General features: G+C 28.7%; 1 protein-coding gene across 2 annotated transcripts in view; it reads right to left on the bottom strand.

Annotated features, from left to right (window-relative positions):
• LOC129981142 (5'-3' exonuclease PLD3-like) overlaps positions 1-25,603 on the bottom strand; it is a 150,244-nt gene that overhangs the window by 109,046 nt on the left and 15,595 nt on the right. Inside the window, exon 1 of one of the 2 annotated variants that reach the window (XM_056091841.1) lies at positions 11,812-11,904. The exons of the other annotated variant lie outside the window; for it this stretch is intronic. Coding sequence (XP_055947816.1) covers positions 11,812-11,889 — 78 coding nt within the window. The 5' untranslated portion in view covers positions 11,890-11,904. Of the gene's footprint in view, positions 1-11,811; positions 11,905-25,603 lie in introns of those variants that run through there. 2 annotated transcript variants of the gene reach the window in all.

Here is a 25,603-nt window from a genome sequence, read left to right as displayed (position 1 = left end):
AGCTACATGCAGGACTTCCCAGCTGATAAGAATATTTTCCAAAATAAACAGCCGAGTGAATTTCCGTTTTTTGTCGTGGGGCGATCCTCTGTTTGCTTTTTCAGAGCCAGCCCTTTCCTCCCTATCGCCTGCCAGAACCACGAGCTTTAAAAAGTCCGCGTCTGTTGTAGAGGAAAGCGCTTAACCATGTCCATAACGTAGACTTTTTTAAAAAGAGAGAGAGAAAGATTTTTTTTCCTTCTTGCAGAGTTCATTTATGTCTGTCTCCCTCGCTAAAAATAAAGTGATTTTATTGAAATCAGGTTTTAATTTCTTCAATTAAAAAATTTTTCTAAACATTATTAAAATTAATTTACAACTACTTGGTTCACTAGATATCCTGGCGGAGTTGTATTTCAATTAAATCTTTTGTACATAAGTTAATGTTCATGGTTCCTTAAAAAAATTATGCATCAAATTTAGACATATATTAAAGCTGTATTATTTTAACCCTTTCTAGGGCCGTGGGAAGTATGCTTCCCACCAAATTTATCAATCTTCGTATGAATTTATGTAGGTTGGCATAAGTTCTGACAAATTTTTTCAGAAAGACAGAAACTTAGATGCTTTAGTTTTTTGGTTTACACAAAATGATGTGACTTGATTTGATAGTTAACTATTAATTAACCAAATTAATTAATTAATCAAATTAAATTTATCGAATAAGCTAAATGAATCTCTTTTCTTATTCTAATTTCAAGCCTAAAAATATTTTAACATAATATGACTAGAAAAAAATGGCCCTTTAAAGGGTTAATACCTTTAATAACCATTGTTCATTGCATATGGACTATTCTAATAGAATCAAGCTCAGCGGCATGATAGTGCTACTAAAGGTTCTGTTCTAACCGTAACTGTTCGGTTCATCTATGTATCTTTTAACTCACGCGATGTTGCAATTCCCCATTTTTCATTCGTCATGTAAACTATACAGATATTAAACAGAATCCTTCTTCAGATTTCAATCATTCAATGAGAAGATGCAATCAAATATTTGATGAATAAATAAAAACGGTTTGAATTCGAGGGCGACAATGTAATCTATTGTAGGAAGTTAAACAAAAAAATTACAAATTGAAAATTATCCAAATCCAGGAAAACTTTGCTCTATAATTAAATTAGCATCATTGAGAAAATGCTATCTGAGTTTAAAATAATATAAACATAATGTTTGTACTATGCTACTTTTAAAAGGTTTGGTAAAAAATATTTCATTAACTTTTTAATTAATTTAGAATTCAATTAAAATTTGCTCCGAGCTCGCATTTTTACGCTTTAAAGTACATTTGTGCTATCTTTAATTCGATCGGTCTAACCTGCAGAGTCCCAACACACGCATTCATCTTTATTATTAGTAGAGATTATTATTAAATCAAAACTAGGATAAATATTTTTTCCTCTACTTAATTTGTATACATCCACAAGACGTTGCGTTTTGTGTACAATTTTGTGAAATCGTAAAAAAATTGAGGTTGTTTTTTTTAACAATAGCTCCTCCTTTTCATCATTTTGGTCAAAAATGTTTTGAAGATTTGAATACAAAGAAAAATACAAAAATTTAACTTCCCTTGTCTGTGCGCTTTTCAGTTATTATGTTTGCTTATATAAAAATGCTCCGACAGCCAGTCTAACCTATGACGGAGTAAGTCCAAAGTTTAATGCATGTTTACATGCATTGTTTTCTATGTTCAAACAACGGATTACAATTATTCTATATTATAAATTTGATCCATGTTGTTGCATTTTTCGGTAATCATGTCAATGTGCACACGGAATGCCTAAAAAACAGATTTCTCCGAAGAATTTTGTCAGAAAATCAATAGAAATTTGTATTTTTTTATATAAATGCCAAAAATGACTTTTCTTCAAACATAATTGCTTTAATAATAATAGTCATATCAATAATCGCACTAGAACAGTCGAGAAGAAACAATAAAAGCACAATAAAAGAAATTTTGTTGCTTTGAATTTCAAACAGAATTCGATTCAAATCTTTACGATGAGAGTGTAATCGATGCACCGAAAGTCCGATATATTCCTCAGTCTGATGAGACGAAAAATTACAATTTTTTGTGCCATTCCTCAGTAACAAAAAAAGGTTAAGTTGCTTCTATATGCAGGGTATCCATTAAAGATTTTCTATCTTATATTAACTTGAAAATGGCAACAACTATTGCCACAAGCACGGTGTGGCAACAGCTGTTACTACTGCAAGGAGGAAGCGTCTATAGCTCCCTCTGGTGGCAAACAATGGTATCAACTTTTCTATTTCGAAAACGAAACAAGACCAAAAAAAAAAGACCATTAAAAAATTGTCGAGCGTCTTCATTGTAGTACGGGAAAACACCATGAGCGCAATAAAGCTAACCAAAGCATGCAAGGCGCATATTTTGCTTAGCTGTGATTCCCAATATTTTTATGCTCCAAGTAACGTCAGAAAAAATATTATACAATATTTGTAACATAAATCATTAATTAAATGAGAAAAATTAAGGATAATGATATAATAAAGCAAAGTAAACATACCATGCACTTTAGGAAATTTTCTGACAACACCAAATGAAACAAACTATAAAATTTCTTCAAATATTCAAATGGCTGTTGAAAAAGTAAACGCAAATCTTTTACCAGATATGCATAGATATTTTCAAAATGATCAGAAACGCTATTGCGAAGAATACGTAGAAAAATCTAGAAGTTTACTGACATATTAATATGAAGTGCTCTTCACGGATGTTATAGAATTTCAAAAGTAAACCGAATCTATTCGCTTTCAAATAAAATAATCACCTTTTCGGTTCTTTAAAAATAACGTGCTTACCATCAGTTAACCTCTTTCATTTCTTGCCTCTCGCAAACGACGCAATTGAAAAAACCGGCTAAAAATTTCTCCCGTCTCTATGTTTTAGATCTCCTTAAGACCGAAAACACATGCAGTTGTGTATTTTTTTCTTTATGTGAAAGTAATATTTCAAAAATGAAAACTATAAAGTTAATTTAGAAGGTGAGTTTTACGTATATCAGCATCCAGTGATCGAATGAAATATGTTGTCACAAAGTTTCACTGAAAAATGTTTTACTGAAAGAATAATTGCATTATGAGTAATTTAAATTGCATTATGAGTAATTTAAATTGCATTTACTTTGAATAATTGCATTAAGTGAATATAATATTCCAAAAATGAAAACAATAAAATTAATTTAGATTGTGAATTTTATATATATCAGCATCGAAATTCGAATGAAATATGTCAGCACAAAGTTTCCCTGAAAAAGTTTTACTGAAAGAATAATTGCATTATGAGTAATTTGAATTGCATTTACTTTGGGTAATTGCATTAAATGAACATAATATTCCAAAAATGAAAACAATAAAATTAATTTAGAATGTGATTTTTACATATATCAGCATCGAGTGATCGAATGAAATATGTCATCACAAAGTTTCACTGAAAAAGTTTTACTGAAAGAGTAATTGCGTTTTGAATAATTTGAATTGCATTATGTGAATTGTATTATGTGAATGCAATTACTCAAAATTGCAGTGATGTAGATGAGGGGTCCCACACTTTAGCATTGTAACCCACTTTTAAGAAATCGAATTTTTTCAGAGATAAACAAACCTTATTTTTTTTTCGAAAAAAAAATTTAAGGCCAGAAAAAGGCTTTTCTGACAAAAGTAACATTAACTTAATTTTATTTATTATATTTAAAAATAATAAATGAAATTAAATAATAAATAAATAATATAATAATAAATGAATAAATAATAGAATAGAAAAATCTAGAAGCATTGTTCTGTAATCATGTAAGCTAAGAACAATTTTTCGTCTAAACGTAAATTGGCCAGATTTTTTTTAGTTTGAAAATAGGTCATTCAGGAATCCAAATTTAGCTTAGTTTATTATTATTTGCATCCTATTTTAAAGCAACTAAAACATTTTGGAACGGATCTCATAATGTTAAACCGTGGTCAGATGACGCAAGCATCAACACATTCAATCCGGTTCCGGAACAAAAGAATACATTTTAAAACAATAAAGGATTTTTTTATGAAATTTTAAAATTAAATGGGACAATGAAAGATTATTTATGAAAAATGCAAAAACAAAGACAGTAAAAAAAAAAATATTTCAATATTATTCAAAGTAAAAATAATATCGAAATATTTTTGTTATTGTCTTCTTTTTTTATTTATTTATTTTTTGCCTTTTTCATAAATAATCTTTCATTGTCTCATTTAATTTCAAAATTTCATAAAGAAAATCCTTTATTATTTCTTTTTTTTCCATTAGTAACCTCCATGTCTATCTAACGGATTTCTTATTTTATTAATGGTTTAGATCAGAAAGAAGAATTCTTCAGAAATTAACTTTTGAAAAATTAAATCTGTTTAATATTTTTAAAATGAACTGCATATTCCCAGATGAGGAAGATGTTTTATTCAAACACAAGATATTTTTGCAATGCAAGATTATTTTTTCACTCAAGAATTATTTCAAGTATTTAGTTTTGGAAACGTATATACGTATGTTAAAATTATATGTATAGCCAAAGTAGGGATTAAAATTATTTTTTACTTAAAACTAACAATTTCAACTTCTCTTGAAAATTTAATTTAATTCTTTTCTTTGAGATATTTTTTATAAATATAACACCGAAATTTAATATAAAACGCTGGATTTGAATACTTTATAATGCAGATTAAACTATCAAAATTCGAAATCTCTAATCTGCTTTATAAAAAGAAAAAATTAAATTTTATTGATTTAAATAAATGAATTTTTTACAAATTTTAATATATTACTTGCTCCAAAAGCTTTCTCCTTTTTACTAAGAACAATTTGAAATAGAAATTGTTCTTAATAAAAAGGAGAATAAAAAAAAATTAGTATTTTGTTTTCAATCAATCACATTCTAAACAAGAATACAACGAACATGTCTTTTGGTCTAAATTAAAATTTAATGAAGCTTGGAGTCAAAGCGGAACAAGTGGTGAAAGATTAATAGATTCTAGATGAATCGATCTGCAGTAATATTCTTAAAAATAGATTGAAATATCGATCTACTCTTCATTCAAAATGAAAACAACCTCAAAAAGATTAATTTTTGAAATGTTATTTTCAAAGTTTGATTGTCTTGATGAGCCAAATTGAAGTCCCAACTTTTCTGAGGGAGGGGACGGGGGAATCCTATTAGAGACAAAAACATTACGTTGATTACTTTTTCCTTGGGTTGTCATGGAAAAAGTTACTGAAAAAAAAATGTAATCAATGTCTCATTACAAGGCAAGAAATTCAAGGACATGATGGGAACCATTAAAATACTACTTGACATTAAATGTTCTATGTTATATTACAAAAAAAAAAATGCAATCTTTGCGTGACAGCCGTGAACAAGTTTCATATCTCATTTGTAATACGAGAAAAAAATTACTGTAACACTCTGGGGATGTAACTGAAACGGGTTTAAATTGTTTTGCAAATCAATCCATCAAATTTTTCCGACAGCAACATGGCCGGAATTGTATTTTCTAAAATGTATGCTTCTTTGTTACGCTCAAGCTTAGAAATAATTCATAAAAGGGCGGGGTTTTACATTGAACGATTGACTGGTTCCAACGGAATAATGCAAAATTTAAAATCGATTTTCAGTATACAGTGTTTTGTCATGCAAGATTTATGTTATATCTTTTAATGGGTTTGAAATATCCTATGCTTTTACTTATATGTGACGGGTTAATGGATTTTGGTTAAAACTTTTTCGTAAAATCTCCTGAGAACACTTGCATCTATTATATCTGATATATACTTACTTACATGGTGGCATCATGTTTTTATATATTTTATGAATCTTTAATTTTTTATTGAAAATACAAGACATTAAACTCACATTTGAGACATATTTTTCGATCAAAATTTTGCAATTCTGCAATCTATAAATATTCTTTCATGTATCAAATATACAAATAAAAAGAAAAAGAATACATGTTTGGATCAAATACATGATTAATGGATTTTTATTAAAGATGTCCACATCTGCTATTATTCCTAAAATAATTTATATAGTATTTTAAATGATTTATTGTAAATTTCTGACAGTACTGGTTTAGTTTTCTACATTTATCATCTCTTATTATTTTTTTAGAATTAAATTTTACATGAAGCATAAAGCACAGAAAACGATTTTCACTTCTGAAATACCGGGTGTCCCATAAATTTGTAAATACTTTAAAAATTCATAAAAATTGAAAGAATGAGTATATTTTAATGCGGTTTGCGAAACTGTTATTCTCATGACGAGGGATTTTTTTTCATACAAAAAAAAAGAAATAGTTCAAAAATTTGTTGATAGAGTGCGCTAAAAACAAGCAAAACATACAATTCTACGGGAAAAATACTTTTATTTGCATGCAAGCAATTGTTTACATGCTTGTACTTGTTCTATGTGTCCGCCATCACCACAAATAATAGTTTGGAAGCGGAAGACAACACTGGTAACTGCATCATACACCACTGCGTGGCCGATGACACAAACTTCCAGTTTCTTCGAAACGGCGTACTAGGGAAACAAGTCCAGCAGGAGTGATCGGACCCGAATCTTTCTTCAATCTTTTCTGGGTCCTAAACTTTCGTAAGGCTTCAGTCGCCGATTCGTTGCTGACATAAAACAACTTTACCAATAGTGCTTTATCCACCAGTGTCAACATCTTAATACAAACCTTATGCAAACCTTTAGAAATGATGTGTCAATCGCTCACTCTGCCTTTCATAAAACTTTAATTTGCATATTTCCACTGATTTGCTTGTGTGCAGCGCCCTCTATTGACAAATTTTTGAATTATTTTTTTTCTGTATCAAAAAAAATCCCCCTTCATGAGAATAATAGTTTCTCATTAATATTTAATGAAGCTTGGAGTCAAAGCGGAAAAAGTGGTGAAAGATTAATAGATTTTTAAATTTTTAAAGTATTTACAAATTTATGGGACACCCGGTATATTCTTCTCAGTTCTAGTAGTGATATATTTTCTGATGGCCACCAATTTAAAAGGAATTTTTTTAAAAATCTATCGCTGTATACTTATAACACATTAAATAAACATGAAGATATATTTCCTTTTCATAAATTCAAACTTACAGCAGATTTTAATCATTTAATAAATTAATCTTAAGGCCACTGAGAATTTTATAAATTTCCACAAATAAGACTTCCTAAATATTCTTTTATCCTTTAAAAGGCTATTTTCTTTTGAAAATCCTTTTTAAAAAATTATTTTTTTAAATTTCCTTTTATTGAATCATGCCTATTTGCCTGAGCTAGACACATAAAATATGATTGGTTTCTATTTCAAAATTAAGGCTCCATTAAATTTGTCTCAATGAAATTGTAAACGTAACCCATCAAAGAGAAATACAATAACTTGTACTTGTCATAATAGTTATCACAACTGTAACGATCATATGGCTTACTGATCAAAATAGCAAATAACGAATATCTCATATCTTAATGCATTGAATATCCGCCGGTTCTAGTGATCAACATTTCGCTTGCAGTGATCCATTTCAGTGTTTAGGCAATTCAGCATGGGGATTTTATATGGGCAAATCCAAAAGATTACTCAGATTCATTAAAAAGTAAGAAAATCTTTCCGCAGATTATGAGGCCTAAATCAACGTTGATATAATTTGGGAGACAACAAGAAAAACTGCAGAAGGAACAATTTGTCATGCATCAAATGAATCGAAGAGACGACGGCATATATACCATGAGATCGGTGAAGAGGAGCCAGTAGAAAAGCCACCATCAGCTCTGTGGTGGATTGAGATACGCGGGGATAGAACCTGGGACCTTGTAGTTCGCAGCCCAGTAACATGACCATGATACAAAAGCACTTGCTCGTGCAGCGTAGTTGCTAACTGGCTTATAAGCTTTCACTACAGCTCATAGAAATCTCTACACCCTTTTACTCAAAAGAAAATCATTTCAATACAATGCTGAATCTTTTGTTGAATATTATTCATATGAAATGTTCATTCAACGGATGCTTAATAACTCAATAGTTTTGATAGCTCTTTAATATTTTTTTTAATTAAATATGTATGAATATTTTTCAATCCTGTTTATTGCATCATTTTTTCTGTTTCTAATTAAAGCGAACAAATAATGCAAATGATGTACTGAATACTGTTTCTTTTCCCTGTCTTTATATTATTATAGAATTGTACTACTTACAGTATTTTGAATATACTGATCATTCAGATGAAATGATCATTTAGCTTGGACCCAAAGTAATTACTACAAACAACTTCCACTGTATACCTGCCTGCCTCTTAAATAATTCAAAAATGCGCCAAGATGAAATTTATTACATGATTTCATCAACAGAATAATATTCATATTAAAATTTGGACAACTTCAGCCAACGGTTTGGTCATATTCCTATATGTATATTCGTAGTTACATGAACGTCATAATTCAAACCAACAGGAATGGTCCCCCAAAAACTTTCTCGCATACTCTCTAATAAAGCTGATATCCCAGATCCTGCCTTACAGGGCTTTCGCATACAATAGTTACGAAATATTAAATTTTGGTGTGAATTTAACATGTTTATTGTATCGTGTCAACCTTGGCGAATTTTTTGGCGATTAACCCTTGACATACCGTTAATATTAACCGAAAATCGAATTTGTGCTTTAGACATGATTTATTAACCGACTGAAAAAAATATTTGACACAAAACTGCACTTGTAATCACAAAATTTCACACCAAATTTGAAATATTAAAGTCATTGCATTTTTTGAATTATCACGCTTACATGTTTTTGAAAGTAGAGACGGACAGACAGTCAACCCTTTGTTAGATTTCGCTCAATATTTGATAAATGTCTATACTATAGATATTAAGTCCGTGCACTGAATCTTATCTATCCAGCTCTTTTCATTTTGTAGTTATCGCGTTAACTTATATTCAAACAGCCGGACAGACTGATTTCCTCCGAACGAAGTTTTCTCAAATTTGACAGTAATATACAAATTTGGTGTAAAAACCGTTTACCTAATTTCAACCTATAGCGCGAAGCGTTTTTGAATTATCTTTGTCACAGACCGATAGAAGGGTATTTTCCAAAAATGTGTTTTTCAAACTCGGGGAGATTCAAAACTTAAAGATTCGTCACAATCTTGATTTCGAATTTTTTGACGATTATTATACTTTTTTATACTTCGTATACGAGAAAATAAAAATGCAATAATCTATATAAATAAAATTTGATACTTGATCTTATACAAAAACTTGGATAAAAATGGAATCGTTTCATACCATAAGAAGTTACTCTCAAAATTTGGCACATTGTGTAACAATATACAAAGTTCGAAAGGAGAAAACTATAAATGGTTCCAGATGCTACCGACTTTCTAAGCAACACAACATCATATTTGTACATGATATCAATGTGTTAAGCTCTTCAGCCGTTATCTATATAGACTATTCTGTGTAAAAACAGTGATTCAGTCTGTTGCCATTCATTCTTAAAATTGAGATATTTTTATAATTAATAGTTTGCTATTTTTAAATTTCTTTTTAATTTACATAAAAAAATTGATGTCTAATACAAATACAAAATCTGATTTCGAAAAGTGTTTATAAACCTCTCGTAATAATCTTTGAATATTCAAAATATTGGATTTAAACTATTAATAGAAGTTCCTGATTAATCTTAAGCAATACTTACTGATATATTCTAGTTAACAGGCAAAGTAAATATATATTCGGGGACATATTTTTAACCCATGAAAATCTAAGACTTGATTAATCAAATGATGTATCAGGTTTATTTTTAGTAAAAGATTTCTACAGCCTAGATAGAATAATTGGACAAGTAAATGAATTCCCAAGGTTTGATCAATATTTGGCGACTAGAATTTTCGACCTTTTTTTCTTGGTAAAAGATTTATTCAATCGTTCTCAGAATATTAACAATAATTCAGCATATTGACAATAAGAATTTTCTTGGAAGAATGACAAATGAAAAGAACGGAAATTTCAATACAATCTCTAACAGTAAAGATGAATGTGTTTGTGTGTGTTGGCACTTTACAAGCCAGATCGGTTTGGCTTACAGTTTCCCAATTTAATATTATGTAAGATGGTAATATGCACTTCAAAGCGATTTTTTTTAAAATTAATTAGAATTTTATTTAGTTAAAAATTAAATTAAATTTTGGTAATTCTCGCCTAACTCTTGAAAATATTATGTCTCAAATATAAATTTTACATCTGTTTCGAAATTGTAAAAAATGTCTTTTTATTGATACCAATGCTAAAAACGTGCAAATTTTCCCTGAATTTTACAAATTAAAAAGAATTACTAAATTTTCTACAATAATTGCATTATTACTTTGAAATTTAAATCGTTTTCATTGTATTATTATCGCTTAATTGCCTAAAAGAGAAAGAATTCCTTTAAAAAATTAAGTACAATATCGCAAAACTTAAAATACAGATGAACCATGCATTTACGTTTTTGATAGCTCCTTGATGTAATAGGATCGATTATCATTAGAAAGGTTCATGCACACAATGATCAGAACATAAGACATTTAAAATAACGCTGCTCTAATGTCTGAAAATTTGGACCTGAAGTTATATCTAAACAATTTAACTAAAATTAAATATAACCAATATCGCTGACGAAGTAGTGATTCGCCAAAGATAACTTTTAAAAAAATCCTGTGAACAATTTCGGCCATTTTAATAGTTATCAATAATTTTTTCTCAAACTTCTATGAATTTAAATTATCGCCAATGCAAAATTTAATTAATTATTGCATAAGCAATTCTAGAACACTGATTCATCTTCGATTTGATTCCACTTCCCTTAAATTTGCTTAATAAAAAAATTATCTTAATTTACAATAATTGAAACATTTTAAACCATAAAAAATGCATTGATTCTAAATTAACTCTAAGAAAGAGAAATGATAAGATACCAGCAATTTTTATTTTTAACATTATAATCGAGAAACGGTTTCTTGCATTGATTGCCATGCTTTTTATATTAGATCTTCTCTAATGAAGTAAATAGAAAAGTATAAATGAAAGTTAGCACAGAAATTACTCCATTGCTGAAAATCTTTAATAAAATCGACATTTTATATGTTTTAGTAAAACATAAAAGAGTAAATCAAGAATAATTATACTTTAAAATTCTTTTTTGAGAAGATAAAAGTTAATCCAATGACAAAAATAAATAAATAAATTTGTGTGAATTTTTAAAACAATTTTGATTTAGGGAAATGAAATTAATTACACTGCAGTCTAAATTTTTTATTCCAAGTTTAATTTATTTAATAATTAAATCAGAGCTCTTTACTTATAGAAATTTAAAAAATTACGGACGCTTTTGCAAACATTTTTGTTATTTTGTACTGAATATTAAATAAAAGAATATAAACATCATTTTAAAGTCAACACGTGAAATCAATACAATCATCATTTCCATTACGTGAAATCAATACAATCATCATTTCCATTACGTAAAATCAATACAATCATCATTTCCATTACGTGAAATCAATACAATCATCATTTCCATCACATGAAATCAATACAATCCTCATTTCCATTACGTGAAATCAATACAATCATTATTTCCATCACATGAAATCAATAAAGTATCTTAAGAATCATAATTCATATTGAGAACTTTCTAAAAATTAATCAACAAAATTAATTTTTTTACTTAATCAAAATTAATTAATTTTACTTACAGTCATCGACTGGCCATGTCTATACATCGGTGTAACAGAAAGAGCCAGGGTGATGTTGCAAGTTGACGGATTCACCATGCTTCTGAACACATTGACATGTCTTGCTTGATGATATTTGAAAGTGATAATATTTCGAATTTCATTTCATTCATTGAAAAATAATGATATTATTAATCCCTTGAGCACGTACACACATTTTTCCAACCATCTTTGAAAAAAACGAATTTGAAGAACCGAATTACCCGAATACGCCATGAAGATTTCTTTCTTATTTCAAAGTAAAATTCTGCTCATTCTCAATGAATCAATTCAATGGAAAATAAATGAATAAACAAGATGGTTTATGATTGCATAAATAGAAATATAATTTCAGAAGAATCGAATTTTAATAACCCTTCTTTATTTCGAATTTCCTTAAAAAGATGATGCAATACTTTGAAAATAATAAAAAAACGAAACGTTCGTTCTTTTTTTTTTTCAAAGAAGCGTCAATTAACTGGAATTCTGAAAGAACCAGAACACTGAATTATTTGAAAACACCAAAAAGAATGTTTTGCATAAAGATCGTCTGCAAAACTAAGAAGAGATGAAGGCAATAACAAAAATCTATTTCCAAGCTTTGCTTTCTAAACTTTTAAAAGCTCCGATGCAGAACGGACCATGCAGAACAAGGTTTGGTTACTTTCTCTTACAGAAAACACGTAGCACAAGAAACCAGACTCTTTTTGGGTTTCTTTTTTTTTTTGTTTCCGTGAAAAAAGCTCTGAAGATGGTTCAGAGTCTTGAAAGGATGTTGTGATTTAGGATTCCATCTGTCAGCAAGTGCGTCCCATATGTTTATTTTAGCAACTCTTTTGAGGCAACACCTTGGAACCATCAAATGCTGAGAAACTTCAACTCCCTTTGCAAGTACATGTTGTTCAATAACTGCTTAAATCCAACGTAAAATAATTTATATATTTCGAAGGAATAAAGCAAAATTAAAAGGAATGAGATGAACCAGAATATTTTTCAATAAATATATTGCAATTATTTACGATTGTGTTTTATTTAAAATAGAAATTAAAAGAAATTTTTAGAACAAAATATATTGGTTTAATAAAATATGTTAGTTAATTTTTTTAAATTGTTATCAACATATTTATAATCAAGAATTTTTAAGACAGCCCACAAATAAAAAAAGCTTCTGAAGCTTTACTATTTTAAGACTGTTTCATGATAATTGCTTTTATTAAAGAAAAACGTAACAAATATTACTAGAAATAGAATAAAACCATAAAAATTGTTCAAATGCAAAAATAAATTACACGACATTTCGCATTATTCAAAAATAAATACACAATAGCCCCTCCCTCGAAAAATATTTTTAAACATAAGAACTACCCTTAAAAACAAAATTAATTCGAAAAGATTGAGGTTTGACAGCCATAGAAACAATATGAATTCTTTCAAGCATAAAAATCAATAATGTGTTTGAAAAAACTCACTTTTGTGGGTTTTTTTACCAAGTTATATATCTATCTTATTTAAAATGGCATAATTTGATGAATTATATCTATAAGATTCCATTAAAAAATTATTAAAATTTTAAATTTGAAAATATATATTTATAAAACTATCTACTGAATGGAATTTTTTTTAATTCATTTATTAAAAGATATCGCTAGTCGAAGAAATAATTTTATTCAAGCTTTTAATAATGGCGATTTGTATTAGAAAGTAATGAAACTTCTTATTATTATTTCAATTGTTCAGTTTTTCTTCATACCTAATTTAAACAATCTAACCAAAGCTAATCTTTTATCAAAAAAAGTGGATTATTAAAATGATTTCATTTTACTAACTACGGAATCCAAAATTCTTTTTTTTTCTTTTCACAGATAAAATGCTATCGCAGCCTAAATATAAGTGTTAGAAAAATCTTGACATAAAAAAATTCATTAATTTTGTTCCCCTCTCAAAATTTGTTCTTTTAAAACCTTTAAACCGTTTTCTTTTAAAATTTAAATATATGTGGCGCCATCTAGGGACGAAAACTGAAATGTCTCTACACTTAAGTAAGCATAGAAATTTCCAATTTGCAACCATTTCATGTAATTCTATTTACCATGCACTCTTAACTTGTAATACTCGACCGAGGAAGATTGGAATAGAAAAAATCATATTAGACAACGGATTCTATTATTTTTACTATGACACTGTTCATTATATTTACTTCATATGCGAATAAGTGAAAATGCGAAGAACACAATGTCAAAACTTAACATTGTTTCATCGTTTTTATTATTATAATTATTATTAATTAGAAGATGGGGAGATTGTCTTTTTTATAAAAGATAGGATCAGTAATGACCATTTTGAGACTACTTTTAAAGATAAAATTTATCAGATTATACCAAATTCTGACTCCAAATAACGTTTATAACTGTTGGTTACAATACTCTTTATTCAATTGAAGTTCTAGAGTGGCGGCCACTATCGTGCCCAGTGGTGAAGTCCTTATGTAGATCAATCAAAAATGTTGTTACTTTACTAATTGTCAAATAAATAAATTTGTAAAAAGTACTGATTAAAGAAAATATAAATTAGGATAATATTAGCACTGTCAAGTATAATTAGGCAGGGTCTTTTTCAATTTCAAATCATCTGAATTATCAAAGTATTTTTTTAAAAAAAGGCGTGTGCTCAAATATAACTGTGTGCAAACGTAGTTGCAGTGTATCCATAAATCATAGTAAATTAGTGAATGAATAATAAGAGAGGTCTGAAACGTGGAGATTCGTCAAAATTACGAATTCGAATTTCTCGATTACTATACTTTCTCTAAACTACGTATGAAAAAGTAAAAACAATCGGCTAAGTCGTGAATTTTGATATATTGTATGTTCATTGTATGTATATGTATTGTATATTTGATCATTGTATATTCCTTGTATGTATATGTATTGTATATTTGATCATTGTATATTCCTTGTATGTATATGTATTGTATATTTGATCATTGTATATTCATTGTATGTATATGTATTGTATATTTGATCATAGTATATTCCTTGTATGTATATGTATTGTATATTTGATCATTGTATATTCATTGTATGCATATGTATTGTATATTTGATCATTGTATATTCATTGTATGTATATGTATTGTATATTTGATCACTGTATATTCATTTCGAACACTTAAATATTTTTTGTGCAAATTGTATTACCGAAAATTAGGCAACGTACTATTAGAGGTATATGTATTGGATTTGAGAAAACCTGTAATATTACCTTTACTCTTTTTCCAAATATTTTTTTAAAAACTTTCATAATTTCTTCATGAGTAGAAGTAAACTTGTCTTACGCATTTTAAGAATAGCGACATGTTTAATTAAATCATCAGCAAAGTCCACAATAAAAAATTCTCAAATGGATAGGTTTCGTTTCCTAGCTTTTTAACAAAAAACAAAAATATTGTAGAGACAAAAACTGGTCACATCAAAAAAATTTGTAATTAATGCGCTGCATACTCGAGTACACAATCAAGTGTTATGATTCGCCTGTTTTTGTTTGCAAATAAATTTAAAGAAAAGTCTATATTCGGCCGTCTTTGTCTATATGCATGCAGTCTTTACAATTCTATAGAACTGGGACTCTGTCTGCAACATTTAAGGCAATTCTATATTATTTTGCTAGAATAAAGTTGTGCAATTTAAAATATTTTCCTATGCAGTTATAGTGAAAAAAAATTGCTGGATCGATTCGAAACAATTTGGAGAAAATATATGCTTTTTTTATGTAGAAAACATAATAATATAGTTATCTATAAGAATATAATCTTTTTATACATCATATAATTATATAAGATTTTTAAAATGTATAAAATTATTAGAAAATATTTAAATTCTAAAAGAGAATCTTTAAAAAAAAATCTTTTGAGCAAACTGAACCTTTTACTTTAAGTCTAAGAGTTGCGACAGAAATCTTGTAACCCATTCTTCAATTGCGACGAATCTATAGCGTAGAACTATTATTGGGACTCCAAGTTTAATTGCTATTAATAGAACCAAAGTAATTGTTCTGAACTATGAGATTAATCGAACTCCTGTAATTTTATCAGTAGAATCGTTTGCGTCATAGAGAAATAGGACGCAATTAATGACACAACTTTCGGATTCGATGGCATTTCACTTAGAGCATTCCAACTTATCGTTTGAGAAAGCAGAAAAGAACCATTTACCAACTATTTTAATTTAGTAAATTATAAATGCATATTTATATTGGCTTATCTAATGAATTTTATCATCATTTGAAGATAATTAAAGATAACTATATTCGGAATGAATTTTTTTTAAATGTTAAAGAATATTCAAATTTTTGAAATTTAAATAAATACACAAGTCTTTGAATTTTTTAACTTAAATAATAAATGCACATTTATGCTGGGATTTCTAATGAATTTAGGAAATTAATTAAACTTAAGACAACTATGTTTGGAATGAATTTTTAGAAAAATATTAAAGAGTATTTAAGTTTATGAATGTTTGCATAAAATAGATAGAAAAAAACACCTAAAAAATAATAATAAATTAAAATTAAATCTACGATTGCAAATATCAAGTTATCATGTGAGAACATTATTATTTTTAAGTCATTATTTATCTTAACCATTAAACCGGTAAGTCATTATTTATCATTAACCAGTTTAAACCGGTTTTAAACATTCACGAGAATTCTCTATCCCTCTCTCTCTCTCTCTCTCTCTATATATATATATATATATATATATATATATATATATATATATATATATATTAAACTTTTATTTTCAATTTTTCTAGCTGGCAAACAAAGTTTTAGAGCTCGACCGATTTTGAGATGAAATAGCAGCTATGATGTCATAGTTCTACGTCAACCGTTTAAAAACGCATCTGCTGTCAAAGAAGCATACATAATAATAAATGAATACTAGTAAAAGCAGGTCAACCTTTTAAAAATGCATCTGCTTTCAAAGAAGCATACAAAATAATAATGCAATACTGGTAAACGCAGGTAAAAAAAATATATGCACTTAAAGGACGATGATGAAAATTGTCATTTATGCTTTATTAATTGCCTACGCGATTTCGAGCTTCAAAACCCTCTAACCATAACAGCATCATGTTTTCACATGATAATATTAAAAATCAAAATAATTTAAAACTAGAAGGGTTTTTTTTTCTCCTAGCTAAAAAGAAATAGGCAAAAAACATTTTGGCTTAGAAGTTTTCAAATGATATGTTCAAAATTTTTCTGATAAGAAATATATTACCTAGTTTCTGAAAAAAGTAAGTTTTCTGTTTTTCTAAAAAGTAAACTGTGTTCAATCTTTCAATCTTAAGATGTTGTCAGTTCAATATTTAGATGCCAGAATTAGACTGAGAAATAACATGAAATTTTCGCATTAAAACTAAATCAAGATCTTTTTAAATGAGAAAATAGATTATTCTGTAGGCCAGGAGCTGCAAAAAAATATTTAGAAATTTTGCAACCAAATTTGAAAAAAAAATATATGAATTGAATATTTAAGTTTTTTGTTAAGAATAATTTTCCAAATTCAGAAATAGAGAAAATAGTTTTTAAAGATATAGCATTAAAACCTAAATTATACTATTAAAAAAATCAATGTAATTTCCTGAAGAATAACCATGGGAATAAACGTCAAAGCATTTTATATAGTAAACTGTTCAGAGATTAGGAATTCGATATTTTTGCTAAAAATCGACTTTACAACTTAATTTCTTCCTTTAAAGAAATAAGGATAACTTTTGGTACCAATACATATCATTAGACTAATTTATATATCATTTAGAAAACAATTTATATAAAAGTAATAAATTATTCTCAGAATTAGCCATTTTCTTAAGCGTTATTTTTTTTAACAAAAAAATATTTGTTTCCCAGCATTCTTTGAAAACTCTTTCTATAAACCTTAGCAGATTTTTTTTCGTTTTCATAGTGACAGCTATCTGTCTTAATTCATCTGTATCACTGTTTCAGCACCGTAGCCCCTAAACAATTTCATTCATTTTCTCCTGAAAACTAAAAATGGCGCATTATTCCCGCGTTCCATGAAAAACAATCTCATCTTTAAGGAAAGAATCCATTTAGAAGTTCTCTGAAGATAAATTATACGAAAACTTTAAACGACACGAAAGGTTCTCTTTCACGCAATCAATATTAAGGCGAGAATACGTCCAGAAGAAAAAAAGTAAGTGTTTTTCCCTTCTTTTTCGAGGAGATTTGCGTAAGTGTTTTTTTTAAATACGTGTTGATCAATGGAGCGAATTTCGAACCTTGCGTGACGATGAATTAACCCGTAACAAAAATGGCGATTGATTGGAAAGTTCCGTGGAAGCAGTAAATTTTTCTATTCCTTTCAATAAAATTCAGAGCAGCAAAGAAAATATTTCCACTTTCGTTGAAATGTGACTAAAGGAAAACCAAAATAAATTGAAAGAATCGTATAAAATGTAAAATTCATGTGATTCTTGAAGAAATAAAAAAATGTTGTTTATCTCATAGGCAATTCCTATCAAAGTTCACCCTCGGGGGGGGGCACCTCGAAATGAGGATGAGATGCTTCCGGCATGGTGGTTGGATCTCGCCACCCTGGAGGGTACACTAATAGGTGGGGTATCTTGCTCCTCCCATCGATGACGGGACGTACTTCCTTCGGGGAAGGTTTTACCGTGTCCGGTGATGGCCCTTAGGATTCAACCACAGTTCCCGCCAATTGCTGTTGCGGCGGTCCAGTCATTCAGTTTTATGGTTTAAATCCGTGTGCCTTAGGGTGGGTCGGAGAGTTAGATGGTTGACTTATCTCATAGGCAAATTTAGTAAATAGATGCTAATAATTTATTTAACGATTTTGCACAACAAAATTTGACATAATCAATAATGATGAGTTAACATGTCCATTATTCAGTAGTTCCTCAAAGATGATTTTTTATCATGTGCATCAACAATGATAATTTTTAAGCAAATATCAGATAACACTATCATTTCACTTATTTCATATATTTAAGGAACAATGATTCTAAACAGATACATTTGGTGCCTATACTCTACAAAAAAAAAAAAAAATCTTAGAATAATGACGAAGTATCCGCCTTTGCGATCAGCTTGTTTCCATATATTATTGACTTTTTAAGCTGTTAAACATTATTGTGGAATATATATTTGAAAAAGTTTCACCTTGTAATTTGATAAGACTGGAAAACATGAATTTAACTAAATAAATCGAAAAAAATTATATCGCATGTGAATAAAAAAATGTGTATGTTACAAAATAAAAGCGGAAGTGTGAATCGAAATACGAAATTAATATTTAAATCATATAGTTAAGCTTAATTTTAACATTGACAAAAGCCCTCTATTGAATATTTTGATGAAAGAGGGAATTTAATCATAGCAATGGAAATTAATTATTAAAATTTTCATATTACATTTAAAAAAATTATTAAAAATAAAGGAAACATTGTAAATAGATATCATTAAAAAAGGTAATGTTTTGAGCTTTAAGATAGTGCAAAAAAAACTTTTTGTCAGATAATAAGTTTGGAAAATATAACCATCCATAAGTAATATTAAATCATAGCAATTACCCATCAGAAAATAATGAAGCCTCTTTTCACGTTGGATTAAACTTTATTTTACACCAATTTTTGATTTCTTTTACATTTTCTCTCCTCTGAGTGAATGGAGTTTTTGGTGAGCCTTATCCAGAGCAATTTTAATAATATTTTGCAGCTTCATCAATTAGCGAAGCATTGAATTAAGTGCAGTTGTAAAAATGTTCAATGAAGGAATCTTAAAGCGTTGTATAGCGTTTTGTTTACATTTCACCTTTGACATTCGACAATTTGAAATAAGCGCGATTTCAAGGACATCTATGTTAGCGTTTGATATATAGATAGATAGATAGAAATTCCTTGGTTTGTCCGAAATACAGTCTTTCACTAAAATCTCAAAATAGACCCGATCGTAGAACCCGCCAAATATCTCTCAAAAAAATTCTTTAATCAAATTTTTACCCATGTGAATCCTCTAATCAATAACCAAATTGAGTTTACCTCACAACAACGGCAAATACCCGTAATACTAAATGATCACTTCCATTTAAGCCACCTTAATATATGGCATTTTGGTCCCCATTTTTCTTTTCGAAAAACCTCTAGCCATTATTTAAACAGCATCATTTATGAAGACTTCCGTCTCCTTCAACATCAAACGCTTTCGAGTAAATTATCAATGTTCCATCTTATCGACCATTTATCCATATTGATCGACCCAGAATGCGATATTAAAATTGCATATCATACGATCATCTCAAAATATCCTAAAACCCGGAATATTCTTAAATAATAACGATAGACAGGGTGAAGACTTGCAAAATCTACAGTTTTATTTAAAAGTTGAAGTGATTTTGGAAGTCAGTGACGAAGATCTAAACTTTGTAATAAAATACTTAATTTAGTTAGATAAATATTTCGTTTCAAAGTTGTCCAAGGAAGTGGGTATCGACGTCGCAACTTTAAATTGTGTTTATATTCTAAGGGCGGTACTTAAGAAAGCTCTCTCTCTCTCTCTCTCTCTCTTCCCCCCTCTCTGTATGAGAAAAAAAAATTGAGTGGAAGATGGACTTGGAATAAGATGGATTTCACTTTCCCCTTCTTCAAGTATATGACGGATCTTTAAAGTAGCTGGAACACAAATTCATCCCACAGTCCAGAAATCGAAACTCTATTGCGCAATTGTTCTTATCCTCGTACACAAATAATCATATACTAAAATTCTAATTCGCATGACGTGAAAATTATTTATGAAAAGGTTAAAAGTGCGAGTTGCGTATGGCGACGAATCTTAAGGAAAAGGGTAAGCTTTCGGGCATTTGTTTTAGTCGCATTACTAAAACTTCTCAAAGCTGCACAATTCATCCCAAATGTTATTGATTAAAATTTTAAAATTTTAAAAAATAATATAAAAATAGTCTGTTATTTCAAACAAATGCAATTTTAAAGCTTTTTTTGTTGTTGTTGTTAAAAGGAAATATTACATGAGCACTATTTAGATCAATTATTTAGATCTGGGATCCGAAATAGAATCTAAAAAACTCTATAAACTAAAACTCTAACTCTCAGAAATAGAATCTAAGAACTATATACTTTAATTAGAAATTCTTTTTGTTAAACTATGTCTACTTATAGCTTTACAAACCTAATTTTAATTTTTAGCGTTTCTGTGAATGGAACGGTTGTTTGGTGTATTATTTGGTGATATGGGACGGTTGTTTGGTGTATTATTTGGTGATATGGAACGGTTGTTTGGTGTATTATTTGGTGATATGGGACGGTTGTTTGGTGTATTATTTGGTGATATGGGACGGTTGTTTGGTGTATTATTTGGTGATATGGAACGGTTGTTTGGTGTATTATTTGGTGATATATTTGATATGTTTGGTGATATTTATGAATTTGTTTCTATTTTAAATCAAAAACTAAACCAATAAAAAAATGAACGGTTCATAACAAAAAGAAAAAATCATTGTCATTTTGCACTCACATTACTCATTCACCTACACCAGCTACTTGCAATAGAAAATTGAGAATAAATTATTTTTAACGTTTCTTGAACTCGGACACAGAACAGTAGATATTGCATGCGATCATTGACTAGATTTGGCCAATTAGTGTTTTTATTGCTTATGAATTCCGGCAATTTTACAGATTAGGAACACGAAGTATAGAAATAGTAATGTAATCGTCAAACTTTTCGAACTAGAGATTCTGATGAATCTGGTTTCACACCTCCCTGAATTCGAAAAGCCCATTTTTTGACATTTCTGTCTGTCTGTCTGTCTGTGAGTACGATTCTTCAAAAATACTTTAAGTTGGATTGATGATATTCGTTTTAAGGTCTTTAAACCAAATTTGTAGATTTCTGTCGAACTTTGAGTGAAATCTATTAAGAGAAAGTCTACCTGTACGGCTGTCTGAATATAAATTAAATGATAACTATAAAATGAAAAGAGCTAGATGAATAAGATTCGGTAGGCAGATTTAAAATGCAAAATGCTGACACTTATCAAAGTTTCAACTAAAACAGTCAAGAGGTTGGCTTTCTGTCAGTGTGTATTTTTCAAGCATGCAAAAGCGATAACACAAAAATGCATTGACTTAAATACATGAAATTTTATTCGTGATTTTAAGATTATAATTTTGGTTTTCCATCAAATTTTGATTTTAAACAATCGGGAACAGCCTGCCTAAAACACAAATTCGATTCCGGGTGCCAACTTCTGATTACAATGATGAACAGTCAAAAACTCGCCAAAGATCACATACTAATTTTGCTAAAAGTGCTAAATTCGCGCCAAAGATAAATATTTCATAACTACTTCCGCAAATGCTATGCCGGGCATTTGCTCCTTACCTAAGGTCCACAATTTTAGGGTAGGGGAAGGGGATAGAACCTTTTTTAGAAAATATGCTAAATAAAAAATTTTGTTAGAAAAGGTTTGGGGAAACCATTACCGCTGGTTCTTTGTAATTTTTATTTTATTGCTTTTGTTATTATTATTATTATTATTTTGCTTTTTACTTTTTAACCCTTTGTAAGGCCGTGGGAAGTATGATTCTCACCAAATTCCTCTATCTTTGGGTGAAGTTATGTAGATTGGCTTAAGTTCTGACAAATTTTTCAATTAGACAGAAACTTAGATGCTACAGTTTCTTGTCTCAAACAAAATGGTGTGTCTTGATTTGTTACTTAATTATTAATTAACAAAATAAATTAATAAATCAAATTAAATTTATCTGATAAGTTAAATGAATCACTTTCCTTAAGCCAGTCTCATTCCTAAAAATATTTTACTATATTATGACTAGAAAAAAAATGGTCTTTTAAAGGGTTAAATGAATGCCAAATAATTCAAGCAAGAAAAATCTCACTCCGTCTCCTGTCATTATTATAACAAAATTTTATTAACAGTAATTTCAATAATATTATTTTATTGGAATGATAATTATTTAAAAAATACCAAAAAATAAAAAAAAAATGATTCATATTCTTTACTGAAAGCAAGACCGAAACTTAAATTGAATTTCGTCAAAAATCAATAAAATAACCACTGATGTGCATAGTTCTTTTCTATGATTATTGTATTTTTATATAATTAAATTCTCTCTTTCTTTCTACAATCTCAATGAATAAAATATCTAAAATTTATTTGGTAAGATGACTAGAAAATAAAGTTTCCACACACCAGCAAAACTTTTAAGAAACCCAAAGTTTCTCGTTTAAATATTTCGCATCACATCCTCATACATTTTCCTCATACATTCCCTGTTCCATGCAATACAATTATTCATTTTCAACATTTCAATGGAACATTATCTTCTACACGTGAAATCCAATTTGAATGAAATAAAATCCTTTTGTTTAAAATCTTTCATTTGAGAATATTTCACACATTAAGAAACAGACGAACGTAGTGCTAAGTGATAAATTGCCCTAAATAAAAATGAAATACAGTAACATTTCTTAACAGCACACTCTCGAATGTATTTAAAATTACATTTAAATAAATTTGCATTAAGAAAATATGACGTGATGATCGGAATTTCTTTAAGAAAATGAGAAGGAAGCACTGAATTTCTGATATTGTTATATTTATACTCAGTTTTATAACTACTTTAAGTATTTATTATTTATCTAAAATGCTATTTCTTGAATGATCACTAGTCTTATATAACACAGGATTTCCGGCCACGTGCCAATTCAATACAAATGATGACCTTTGACAAGGGCAACAAAGGGATCACTTTCATTTGATACGTAATACTGATGGCGCATTAATTTTACAAAGGAATTAACTAAACAGAAAGTGGAATTATATCAGGAAATAAGAGAATATTTTACTATGGGCTAAATTAAGATAAAGTTTTGGAAATTAATTTGGATTAAATTAAGAGTTTAATATATATATATATATATATATATATATATATATATATATATATATATATATATATATATATATATTAAATCCTAATTAATTTCTAAAGTTTTATCTTAATTTAGCCCGTATTAACTTAATTCTAAAATATTCTCTTATTTCCTGATCCAATTCCACCTTTTTATTTAATTAATGCGCTACGAGCTCTGCAAAAATGCTTAAATCTGCGCTTTCACAGTGTCCGAATGAAAGGATAAAAAACTGCCAACCTAAACAAATTCTTTTAAAAGATACCTATTTGCCCCTTAGCTAAATTGAAACGTGTAAAGAAATCCCTATCAAAATCTCACTGTATATAATCATTGGGGATAAATATTTCTGTCTCTTTTACACTTTTTTCTCTTTTCGCTCTTACGTTGTGATGCAGATTGGCACACCTTATCGCTTCTTGTTTGTACATAGATGATGCCTCTCGGGATGGAATAAAAATGAAATTTAAAAATTCAAAATATATTATCTCTCTTCGGCCACTAAACTGCTCAAAAATTTATATTATATATATATATATATATTGAGAGAGAGAGAGATGCCCTTATATGTCTTTAATACAATTCCAAATGTGTTTTTTGTTTTGTTTTTCGTCTTAAGCTGACGAAATTTGGCGCACTTGCTTCACGAAACAAAAAAAATCATTGCCATTTTTTTAATCAATTGTTAATTAAAAATATATTATGTTTTTATTAAGTTTTTTGTATTTTACAGATTTATCCTCCGAAAATATTGTATGATAAAAATGACTTTTACTCTATCTTAAAAAATTAAAGAATTTACTGTTTTAACGATAACAATTTCATTTCCATGCAGTTTCTTCCCTCTAATTTCAATTTTTTTTGAAATTTAATTTCATACACATTCTGTAACAATACTTTTGTTACGATGAAATTGAAAGCAATTTTATTTTCTATCAAATCATTCAATCCCGTGATTTTTGATCATGTCAGATTTGAGATTTAAAAAAAAAATGCTTTTTTTTGGACATTTGTTAAAATTGCTTTCTTTATGATTAATGACAAGAATAGTATTTTCACCTCTTTCATTCGAACGCGTCTAAAACAAATATGGAGACTATAGAATCAGCTTCTCCAGATTCAACAACTTACCCCCCAAATATGGCATCAATGATCACCCATTCCTAACAATCACAAAAATTGGCGAAACTGATTGGAGTTAAGAGAATAGTAATTTTTCCTTATTATTTCGAATGAATAGATTTTCCAACACTTGCATTTATTCCGAAAAGCTGTGTTGAGTTTCTTGAATATGTCATTTGGTTAATGCATAAAAGGCTTCCAATACAATAGTGTTTTAAATGGAAATGATGTAACGTAAAAATCAATGCGTTTCACGGTACAACTTCCAAATGTGACACGGAATCACTTCTTTGATAATAAGAGTTCATGAAAATGTTTTATTTCAATTATTTTTAATTAGAAATTGAACGTAACTTTAAAGCTTTTTGCTCTGTTATTTCGGAGTAAATTAATGAATAAAAGCAACTATCAATCCAGAAATAAAACAATATGAAAATTATCTATAAAATTTCCTAAATCTATATAATAAAATATACATTTTATTTAGAGAGCGCTAATGCTGCTACAACTAAAACACAAATGATCTTAACCAAAATAGAATTAAAATAAATAACAAGTTTACATTCAAAGTTCAAAAAGAAAAACAAAATGAATCCGGCCCGAAGACTTTTTCAAGGGTCACCCTCAGGCAAGGATTCAAACCAGGGATTTTTTC

Source organism: Argiope bruennichi, chromosome 8 (assembly GCF_947563725.1).
Source record: "Argiope bruennichi chromosome 8, qqArgBrue1.1, whole genome shotgun sequence".
In the NCBI taxonomy this organism is placed as follows: domain Eukaryota; kingdom Metazoa; phylum Arthropoda; class Arachnida; order Araneae; family Araneidae; genus Argiope; species Argiope bruennichi.
The sequence above is the reverse complement of the archived record's forward strand: the minus strand, read 5'-3'. Positions and strand labels throughout refer to the sequence as shown.